The 12457-nt window shown below is 35.1% G+C and overlaps 1 protein-coding gene across 8 annotated transcripts in view; it reads right to left on the bottom strand.

Annotated features, from left to right (window-relative positions):
• Nucleotides 1-1336: 1336 nt before the first annotated feature.
• The window catches only part of s100z (S100 calcium binding protein Z), a 35906-nt gene continuing 24785 nt past the window's right edge, over nucleotides 1337-12457 (bottom strand). For 7 of the 8 annotated variants that reach the window (XM_073934660.1, XM_073934662.1, XM_073934665.1 and 4 more), the window contains one exon: nucleotides 2023-2234. In XM_073934660.1, coding sequence (XP_073790761.1) covers nucleotides 2076-2234 — 159 coding nt within the window. In that variant the 3' untranslated portion in view covers nucleotides 2023-2075. Of the gene's footprint in view, nucleotides 2235-12457 lie in introns of all 8 variants that reach the window. The other variant, NM_001024391.2, reaches the window with a different exon arrangement.

A 12457-nucleotide genomic window follows, 5' to 3' on the forward strand; every position in this document is an offset into this window, starting at 1 on the left:
ACATCAACATTCCCGTCAGACAGAAATCGCAAGATCTCGTCATTTACTACGAAATGAAACATCTACGTCATCGTTTACTCACCCTGGCGTCTCTCCAAACTTTACGACTTTCTTCTTTGACAAAACAGACAATTTACTTTGTGAAAAACAACCACGGTTAAACGTAGTAGCGGATAAATCACGTCACGTAGGCTATCCCACAATGCACTCGCGTTAATCTTCCGTTTCCAGTGAAATGGATGGTTTTCTGTTTATGAACTATTAATTATTAATTTAATTCATTACTTTATATTTGGGAAGTACCATGTGCACAAACAAAAATGGACCAATGATAAACTTAACATTATTTATTTGTTTAAAATGGATCTTAACAATTTAAAACCCTAACAGTTGATTTTGAAATCCATTTCTTATGCGAATTTATATATCCTCTGTAATTTTATTTATATTTACTTTTTATTCTCAATTGATTTGATCCTTTGATGTGTAAAAATTGTAAGTACTGTATTCCTCAATTTTTGTGTGCTATTTTTCTTATGCAATATATATTTGATAAATATTATTTTGAGACCAAATCAAAACAATGATTGTACTTTAAAAAAAATAAAAGTACATTTATTTTTATGGCTATATATCATGTTATTAATAGTCTTACTTTTTAGTTTAGTTTTATTATTATTTTATTATTTATTCATTTTTTATTTAGCCATTTAAATGAATATAAATTGTGTATACCGGCCACTTTATTAGGAACACCTTTCCAACTACTCATTAACGCAAATTTCTAGTCAGCCAATCACAGCGCAGCAACTCAATGCATTTAGGCATGTAGAAATGGTCAAGATCTGCTGCAGTTCAAACCGAGCATCAGAATGAGGAAGAAAGGTGATTTAAGTGACTTTGAACGAGGCATGGTTGTTGGTGCCAGACGGGCTGCTCTAAGTATTTCAGAAACTGCTGATCCACTGGGATTTTCACGCACAACCATCGATAGGGTTTACAGAGAATGGTACGAAAAACAGAGTTCAGAGGAGAATGGCCAGACAGGTTAGAGCTGATAGAAAGGCATGAGTAACTCTAATAATTACTCGTTACAACTGAGGCATGCAGAAGAGCGTGTGTGCGTGCACGTATATATATATATATATATATATATATATATATATATATATATATATATATATATATATATATATATATATATATATATATTAGGCTTCTGTATTTTGTTATTTATATAATTATAGGTTTTATTAATATTTAAAATTAGCCCTAATAACACTATTTATAATCTTTTTTTGGCATTTTTATGACTTTGTCAGGTTTAATTTCTTTCTATGAACTGTTATAAAACTGAAGCAAAACTAAACAATAATTATGATTAACTTAGTATGTATAAAAAACTGTTTTAGTGTTTTTTTATTAGTCATTGGGGTAACATTTCTAATTTCTTTTATTTCAGCAATCATTTTCAATTATCTAAAATGTCGAAATAGTTTTAATTTAAAATAAACAATTTATACACTACACTTAAGTTTCATACTAATTAACAAAGCACTGTCGCCTCACAGCAAGAACCTCACAGGTTCAAGTCCAGGCTGGGTCAGTTGGCATTTTTGTGTGCATGTTCTCCCCGTGTTGGCATGCAGGGTTTCGCCCAAGTGCTCTGGTTTCCCCCACAGTCCAAAGACATGCGCTATAGGTGAATTGGGTAAACAAAATTGGCTGTTGTGTATGAGTGTGATGAATGTGAGAATATATGGGTGTTTCCCAGTACTGGGTTGCGGCCAGAAGGACATCCGCTGCGTAAAACATATGCCGGAATAGTTGGCGGTTCATTACGCTGTAGTGAAAAAGAATAAAAATCATTGAATAACTGCTTTGATTGAATGATTTAATGAAATGCAAACTACAAACTAATGAGATCCAGCACTCAGTTTACGATAAATACATTAATGTGAGAAAACTGTCATTTTAAATATTTTAAATACAAAGATGTAGATGAATGTGGAGTAACAGGAGGACTGCTGTGATGGTTTAATGCGTCATAGAGCATTACGGGTATACAATGTGTTCTATTTGCTCCTTTTCTTCTGTTGTTCCTGGAAGAAGTCGTTACAGGCCACAGTCAGCGCCGCCACCAGAACCACAAACTCATTAAAGTCCACCTCGTTGTCCTTGTTGGAGTCCAGATCGTTCATGATCTTCTCCACCAGCATCGGGTCCTTCTGAGACTGAAACACACACACACAATAACAACAAGAACTGCTCAGCACAGCCGCATACAGATAGAGTTTCATCTTCTGCATATGCAAACAAAAAGCTTGTGTTGACTCGGTTATATCTTTGAATTTTAATATATAATAATGTTAATTTCTAATGTTGCATCTTCCGAGATGAATTATAGTGTACATAAATTCGAGCACTTGTAAGGACAGTGATGAGGTTTATTCCCTAGAAATTAGGACGCTGACACTGTGTCCTAACAATATGCAACAAGAAATTTGGTTCTCCGCACCGAATGTGATATGACAGAAACATTGAAATACTATTAATTTAAACGTCCAATGAAATGCTTTGAAGTGTGTATTGTTTATTCGATGTTTGACGTGATCTCAACTGAAACGTAAAAAGAGGGCAGGACATAGAGTAGCTCCTCCCCTTAAAAACAGCCAATAGCGTTTGGTTTTTATCACAGCTCTGCCAGTGAGAGTGGTTGAGATCAAGCACATCAAACGAAAAGCAAATGACAAGCGTCTTGAAGGGGGCGGAGCATGTCAGATACTAGAGAGTATTTGATTGGTCAAAAGATTTGATGAGAAACTGAAGTATGAAGTGACGTGAAAAAAAAAAAACATCCATTTTAGGGTAATCTTATACACAATTTTTTCTCCTGTTTTGTAGCACACTAACTTATAGATAATCTTAAAACTAATATACTGATACTAACACCTAAAAAAAAAAACTATTTTAATTTTTATGGGACATTTAACCAGTTATTTCATTTTCAAGATCTGAGGTGAACTATCTGCTGCTGCTGCTTTCAGTAGTATGGTAATAAATGGCATCAAAATAGTATGCAAACTCTAATTGGGAGCATTTAACACTGATTGAAGCACATAATCAGTACCTGAGGCGATCATAGTCAAAAGCTGCATTTCTCTGCAGATCTTGATGGTCAATTCTGATTAGATTTTTTTGATGACCTGCTTACATCATTTTTTAAAAGTGACTTGTATCCGATTGTCTGCATTTACACAGCACACGGCAAAGGAGCAATGACCAGGAAAAAGAGCGGGCGCTGACTAACAGCTGATGAGTAAAGAGTGCTCTTTTCTCTATTCCTGTATGTAATCTGTTCACAGCTATTGACAAGCTGTTTCACTATAGTTTATGACAGAAAGGCTCTCATTTGTTCATCTTATTTTGATATACAGGCTTTTTTAAACTCTTAGGCATCTTAATGTAATATCCATGGCATGATTTACGCACGTGATGTAGCTATGCACCAGTTTTATATTAGTTTATATTGGTTACGTGGTGGACATTGCACTCTCTCTCTCTATCTCTCTCTCTCGTTAACAAGCTTAAATACCTGTGCTATATGACAAAATTAAAGCTGTTTAAGTCCTCGTGTATGAGATTTAAGGTTTTGGTCTGAAGTCTGTTACGAAATGAAAGTGTCAGACTTGACGTCATTTGTTAGGGTTTTTAATGACACGCAACTCGCATTGACTGGTGAAAATCCGATCTACCTGCTTACACTGCAGACACGAGAACACAGATCCAGTGAATATCAAATAAATTCTCACATATGAACAAGGCCTGAATCTGATTTGAGTAAATCGGAATCTATGTGATTATCCGATCTGTGCCACATGGGAGAGAAAAAAAACGTGCCCTGATTTCAGTGGACTGGAACAATTTTGTGATAGAGACAGCACTGACTACTGAACAAGGGAGCTGATTGAGACGCACCCTAAAATTTAGGAAACGGAAACTAAATGCAACTAAACAGCACAAATTGAAAACTTTTTTAAATTGTCCAATGTTTCTTTTTAAATTGGATGTTGCACTCTAACGTGTTAAATGGAATTTTAAATAGCAATATTTATTCATGTTGGTTTGAGCCTCAGCTGGCATTTCTGTGTGGAGCTGTTCACTGTTCCTGTCAGCGATCTCCCAATAATAACCAGCTGCAATTTCAACCACCATCAGATCGACATGTTTCAACAGATTTAGGGTGTTTACTGTATTTCACATTTGCTTGTTTAATTTTGAATAGAAGATATTTAATAGTAGATATTCAATCAGTTCAGCTTAAAGCAGAAGCTGCTTTTTTGCAATCTCCTTGTGGTTCTCTTTGAATCTGTGTATGTTTGAAATTTTTTTTTATAATGATATATATATATATATATATATATATATATATATATATATATATATATATATATATAGTTTTTATATATAATGTATATTATACAGTTTTAATTTTAAATATAATTCAATTTAAATAAAATTGTATATTTTTTTTATAAAATGCTAATAATAGAAGACACAACAATACATATATAACATGGTTAAAAATTTATCCTGCCGCGGATACATTACAGATTTCCATTCAAAACATTCAGTCGTGTTTATCGCACCAAAACATTTTAAAAGGTAAGTGAATTATAACAGCAAGAACTTTTCTGTAACCGTAGTAGTGCTGTGCGTAATTTGTTTAACCCTTTAAGGTTACGTGCTGACTGACCTGACTGACTGACTGACAGGTGCGTGATGCGTGAGGCAAGCAAACACGACAGATAGCTGTTTAACTTTATTTCAGGACGCATTAATACAGCTCTGAGGTCTATTGGAGACATTCATGAATATTCCTAGCAAATCTAATAAATGTTAAAGATAATACCTAGGTTATGAAGGTATTTTTAGTGCGAAACTTGCAAGTACAAATTTACTGATACACATTTGCAAATTTGCTCTGCGAGTTCAAATTTACTGATACACATGTGTGGCTATTACATAAATGCGCTCACGACATTTGTCATTGAAATAACGCCAGGTAGTTGGTAGATCTTTGTAAAAAAAGACCTGCCGCCACAGCTGGAAAAAATCCTAGAGGAAACACTGTATAATACATAAAGTTGAAGTCAGAAGTATTAGCTCCCTTTGATTTTTTTCTTCTTTTTTAAATATTTCCCAAATGATGTTTAACAGAGCGAGGAAATTTTCATTTCATTTCAATTGTCTGATAGTATTTTTTCTTCTAGAAAAAGTCTTTTTTGTTTTATTTCGGCAAAAATAAAAGCAGCTTTTAATTTTTTAAACACCATTTTAGGGACAAAATTATTAGCCCCTTTAAGCTATATATTTTTTCGATAGTCTACAGAACAAACCATCATTATACAATAACTTGCCTAATTACCCTAACCTGCCTAGTTAACTTAATTAACCTAGTTAAGCCTTTAAATGTCACTTTAAGCTTTCTAAAAGTGTCTTGAATAATATCTAGTAAAATATTATTTACAGTCATGATAGTAAAGGTAAAATAAATCCATTATTATAAATGAGTTATCAAAACTATTTTTGTTTAGAAATGTGTTGAAAAAATCTGCTCTCTGTTAAACAGAAATTGGGGAAAAAATAAACAAGCGGTCTAATAATTCAAGGGGGCTAATAATTCTGACATCAGCTGTATATATTTATAATAAATAAAGGTTTAAATGAGCATTTCATAAAAGCATTTTGGAGAAAAGGTAATTTTTTAGGTGGGCCTACAAAAATTGATCATAGAAAGCAGTGGGCCTAAAGTGAAAAAGGTTAAGAACCACTGCGATAAAGGATCCTGAATCAGCATCAGTTTTATAAAGCCTTCTCAGAGAAAAACCACATCTATGCCCTGCCCTACCACACAGAGGTGTTCTCACAAGAAAATGTAGCCATTTTACACTTTGTCAGGTTTTGTTGCTAATTCGTACAAGTTCAGTCATATGAAAATGTACGATATTATAAAAAGAGGCGTGGCACCCACACCCTTAAAACCAACTATCACTGGTGGACAAGCAAATTGTACCAATGTACAGATGAGATTGTAAGAATCCATATGAATTAGCCACTAAATCAAAAGGTTATGAATTTCTGTGGGATCGTGTTGTCCTCACGCTCCAGCTTTATGTTTTTAATTGATCATATTAAAACAAAGAAAACAATCTGAAGTTGTTGTTTTTAGGTTATTCATACCATGATTTCACTGATCTGGCTCGCTTGGGAATAGATTTCCTCCATGTGGCCCCTGAGCTAAAATGAGTTTGACACCCCTGGTCTATGCAGATGCACTCAAAGCATGCAGAAGCTATTACAGGTAGTTTGTTTGGATTTACAATTTAAATGTAATTGGCATTTTTTTCTGTAAATGGCTGACAGCATTTCTTTTACAATAATTTAAATATAAACACTAATATTGACATCCTCAAACCCACACCTAAAACCTTATTTTCTTTAATTCCTGTGTGCCTCTTTCTTCAGAAACTGCTTAAGGCTGTGTGTAAGTGCTGTTTTGACATGAACTCTACTCTGCACATGTATGTCATTGATCCTGGTGTGATCGCCTGTTTCCAGAGCGTCCAAAAGAGCGGATAATCCGATGTGTCTGATAAATGTTCATCTGTCTGTCCTGACACTGAGCTGAACCCAGAGGTGCTGAGGCTGCTGAATGATGAGGAGCTACCACTGAACCAGCACTCCATCAGCCTGAGGTTCTGCTTTCTGTGTGTGTGTGTGGCTGTAAAACGACAAGCTAGAGTACACATTCATTCATTCTTAGTCTCTATTTCAGAGGTCGCCACAGCAGAATGAACCGCCAATTATTCCAGCATGTTTTACGCAGCACATGCCCTTCCATCTGCAACCTAGTACTGGAAAACACCCTTATACACTCATTCACACACACAGACTCAAACACTATAAAGAATTTAATTTACTCAATTCATCTATAGCGCATGTCTTTGGACTGTGAGGGAAACCAGAGCACCCGGACAAAACCCACACAAACATAAGGAGAACATGCAAACTCTAGTCAGATATGCCAATTGGCCGAGCCAGGATTTGATCCAGTGACTATTTTGCTGTGAGCCGACAATGCTAAACACTGAGCTATCAAGAGCTGAAATGTATATGGAAAAATGTACTATCATGATAACAAAATATGCAATATCCATATGGCAGAGCAGTGTGTTAAATTTAATTTAATTTATGTGCCAAGCATTTGTGTACTTCATGCATAGGTTAACCAAATCTGGCCAATCAGACAGGACCTTACTATCTTTTGCACCTTGAAAGCCTTTTTTTTTTTGTTTTTTTGTTTTTTTACACCTTACACTAGCCACTATGGTAGATTTCCAACGTTACTAACCACTTGCCATTTTCACTAGCCACAATTTTGTTGTTTTAAAGAAAATATTTTATATGAATAAATGCAACTTTGACATGCTAAAATGACTTAACTTAGATGTTGTGTTGTCCACATACCTCCTCATTCATTTCACTTTTTGTGTGTGTTGTGTATGAGCTTCCTCACTGGGCATGAGCAAATGGGTTGCCGCATTGCAATTAGTTTTTATTTCACATGACTTTTCAGGGCTCAAAATTAGGGATTTACCAAATTTATCTCTGACCACACAAAAAATAAATAATTATTTCTTAGCAACACATTTTAAATGCATCAAAACAAGCAAACTATAGCTGCATACGCATACTTTTTATTCAACAAAACTTTTTTTTTTTTTAAATTGACATTTTAAAAAGATCTATTGTCATGTATCTAAAATATGCAAAGTATCGGTCCTGGTCCCAGATCAGCTGTTAGTACACATAAATGGGGAGTTAACCTCATATTAAAGCAGTACTATTGTAAAAAAAAAAAAAGATAATTAAACTATATTAACAAAAATAACTAAGGAAAAGAAAGCAGGCAAAACATACCATGTGTGATAATGAAAGGATGATCACATGCACACGGTAATTTTAGGCCTGTTAATAATCTGTTCAAAAATAATTCAAACGAAAGCACTGACTGCTGCTGCTTACAAAAGTATATATATATATATATATATATATATATATATATATATATATATATATATATAAAGTTTTTTTTTTTCTTTTTAAATCTTGAGCTCTTAAAAGCAGCAGGACTGTGGGTGCACGATCGTCACTTTTTCCTCTATAGTCTATTTCAAAGAGAACCGATCGCACTAGTTGCATTTCCTCTACACAGGGTTGTTTCGCGCAACATCACTTGTGCGAGCGAGTAATCATCCTCTCATAAGGTATTTGCCTGATTTCTTTTGCTCGCACGAACACAGTTATTTTTGTCAGTCGTGCTGCTTCTCGATTCTAAGCTCACATTTGCACGCATATTGGGCCATCCATATTGTTGAACCCTGCTTTACGAAAACTACTATTTAAAAATTCTTTCCAACCAGCCAAAGTGACCAGTGAACGGTTGTCTTACCCGCCAGAGCTGAAATCTACCCACATTTGGTGGGTGTTAATGTCAAGCCCTGAGTATGATCATTACATATACTGTACATAAATTATACATATACTGTACATAAATTATACAGTATATTTTTATATATATATATATATATATATATATATATATATATATATATATATATATATATATATATATATATATATATATATATATATATATATATATATATATTTGTATATGTACTATGTTCATATATCACTTTTTTTCATTGCTAGTAAAGTAATGTTTTGGAAGTTATTTATATCAGTTATTGCAACTCAACAATTTCACATATTGCATATTTTACCCAGTATCGTGTAGCCCTACGTCAAAAAAACTGATTGTCTCCTCCCATCTGGACCAAAAAGCTGCACGTAAACACACCAAACAGATCACAAATATTCATGTGGTCTAAAACATTACAGCATGAGTGGATGTTTCTTTCCATACAGAATGTGAAACTAGTGCTGCACACATACAAACCATAAACAAAGCAACATTTACGCACCATTTTCACAGTACTTCTGGCTTCAAACAGAGATACTGACCTGTGCAAACATGTCTTTTAATCTGATATTCCATATTGTTTGCAAATATTCCTTGAATGCAACAAAATGGCAGCCGGTTCCTTTGTGTTGCCTCTTATGCAGAGTTCGGACTGCACGATTTTAGCCCTGATTTTGATTTGACCACAGGTTTTGAGAAATCGCTGATAATTGCACGACATCACATGCAAATCGCTGCTCGTTCACATGAGTAACAATCACACATTGTGTACTATCAAAGACATGATCTGAGAGATCATGCTAAATATCTAGACCTGTCGGTAATTCAAAATCATGCCGTGTGAAATGTGTTCTGATTGAAAATAACATTGGCGATCCCCTACAGCCGATGAAAGAGCAGCATTTAATGTGGGTATTTGCAGGCCAGTGGAAGGCTGGGGGAGATGTTAAAAGGGCTTCTTTTCAGTCTCTTTGGACCCAAGAAATGGGGGAAAAACGAGAGTAAATTTGGCCTAAATTGGTGTCTGTTTGACGTGTCATCTGTGCAATATCACAACCAGGTCGAAAAAGAAAAGAAGGTATTGCTAATTCCCTTCAAAGCCAGGTGAGCAAAATAAGTACATTTTCTACCCCACTAAAGGTGTCATTCTTATTATGTAGTTAATAACAAAAGATATACTACATGACCTCACGTTGTTTCCATGCAACTTCTTAAGTGTGTTTGGTTGTGAGATGTAGTTTGGACAAAGTTGTCGGTGATTCTTCCTATTGTAAAAGTCATGCAGTGTGAACCCCCCTGTCGCCGATCCATTTTGCAGTGTAAACAAAGCAGCAATAAAACGCTACCCCAGACAGTGAAGCAGTGTGAAAATCTATGACGCGACTACTTTTGAAAATCATACAGTCTGAACTCGGCATTAGTTTCATCACTTCAATGTTTGTTCTCAAGGTCTGATTCATAGCTGAACAGCCAATCAGTGCACTCCGTTTCACCAACAGCTGACACTGATTTTACATGCTGACTCAAGCAAACTCTCTCCGACTTTAATCCGAACAAAGATGATGTATGGACATACGCGCAATTCCAGATCAATTGAGAATCAAATTATTTTGAGGATTTAAAACAGAGATTACGATTTTTTTATTCAGATTCTGACAATTTTATTTGCAGCAATCTATTTTTTTTGTCACAAAATACTGTTTTATTTTGTCTTTGAATTTAAATAGTAATTTGAACGAATCATAGATAATGGGCTCTATTTTGACGGTCCATGCGCAGAGCACAAAACGCAGGGCGCAAACGCTTTCAGGGCCTGTCAGAACGCATTTTTGCTTATTTATGGACGGGAAAATCCGCTTTGCGCCGCGGCGCATGGTCTAAAAGGGTTGAGTTATTTTCTTAATGAGTTATAGGTGTGTTTTGAGAATAAACCAATTAGAGTCTCATCTCCCATTCCCTTTAAGAGTCAGCTGCGTCGCGCCAAGAGCGCATTCGCTATTTACATGACGTAAAGTAAGTCTAAGTGGAAAAACTGAGCATTTCACTAGCAAACAGTTAACAGTTTTTTTAACAGAAACAGAGCATCTACTGCGTGAGAATGAGAGATAATGGAACTACTTTCACTTTCGCTCTTGGATAGGGAAACCTTTACACACAGACATCAATTAGTCTATAAATAAATAATTGCATTTGTTAAGCGCAAATATTTATTTCAAAACTATTTCTAAATTCAGTTCTAATTTCCACCAAACGAATAAATTAACAATATTAACGAAGTGTGCTCAAAAACCTGAGTTATATCCTAAAACCCATGCTGTGCCCCTTATGGTCTAAAACCTGACAGGTGGGCAAATCTAAGCTTGTTTTTATTAAAAACAAATATAAATATGGATATAATAAATAATACTGCTAATAATAATAACATTATACAAAAGCAAATTGTTATGAATGAACTGAAAAAGCCTCCCGAGATGAAGAAGACACAAAAGCAGTGATTTTTCATATTTATGTAGGCTAGAAAATAATGTTTTGTAATATTTTAATCCTTTATATTTATATCCTATCTATTCTTATTATATCCTATATATATGCTTAATATTAAAACATTTTCATATGTAAAGATATTTGCCTATTGCTCTCTTGTGCGTATTAAGCAGTGTGTAAGCGAGGCACAACTCTGCACCGGAGTTTAGACCGGGTTTGTTTTGGTCTAATGAAAAATCTATTTTAGTTTCTCAAAATAGCAACGCGCCAGCCGTGCGCCTCAGAACGTCTTCCTTTTTAGACCAGAACGCCTATGGGCGCACATATGAGCGCTAATGCATTTGCTATTTAAACAGCGTAGCGCAATGCCTCAAAACTACTTTTGCGCCAAGCTGAAACTAGCAAACAAGTATTGTGCCGCGCCTTGCGCCACATTGTGCTGGGTGTATGATAGGGCCCTAAGTCACTCATAAAGACTTCACGTATTTCTTAAAGGTATAGTTCACCCAAAAAAGTACACACTATTTACTCACACTTAAAAAAGACGATATTTTGAAGAAAGCTGAAATTCTGGAACAATTTACTTCCATACTAAGAAAAACAGATACCATGGAAGTTGATGCATACCGGTTTCCAGCTTCTTTTTTTTAAATATGGTCTTTTGTGTTCAACTGAAGAAAGTCAGTCAGGTTTCAGTAGATGATAACAGAATTTTCAGCTTTAGGTGAACTATACCGTTAACGAATGAATCAGCATTTTTTGAAGAATCACTTGAATCTGTGACAAGTACTAATGTTATCAGTTGCTTGTCGCCACCTATTGGTTTAATAACGTAATTGCTAAAGTCCTATTTGAAGCATCAAGTTGTTTACAAACAAAGTTTTTGATTGCTTAGCAAAACGTCAATGTTTATTTCCTAACTATAAACATATCCCTGCATGTCTATGACAGTTTAAACATTTATAGCTAATAACAATGACTAATAAGACTGAAGCTGTTTTATTCATACATGTCGAATGCACTCTCTGGATCAAACGCTGATTGAATACCGCTGTGAAGCTTTAATAAACATGCAAATCATGATCATTTATAATCAACATCTTGTGGGTGTTTGAATCGCGATTGCAGTTTTTTTGAACAATTAATCATTCAGCTCGAGTGTGTGTGTGCGTGTGTGTGGAGCCACCAGTCAGAGTTGCAGCTCTCGCTCATTACTGTTTCTCCTCATGATGTTACAGTACTCAGTCCCGCAGGAGAGAGTATTTATATCAGGCTCTGTAAGCAGAGGCAGCAGCTCCTCCACACAGCTGAGACCCACAGCAAAACACACTTCACCCCAAAAAACTACAGCTTACGTAACGGAAATAAGCCTGTTTCCTCTGCCCTTAAATCACTGCTGCATTAAGACATTATTTGTATGACAAT

This window comes from Danio rerio, chromosome 21 (genome assembly GCF_049306965.1).
Source record: "Danio rerio strain Tuebingen ecotype United States chromosome 21, GRCz12tu, whole genome shotgun sequence".
NCBI classification, from domain to species: Eukaryota; Metazoa; Chordata; class Actinopteri; order Cypriniformes; family Danionidae; genus Danio; species Danio rerio.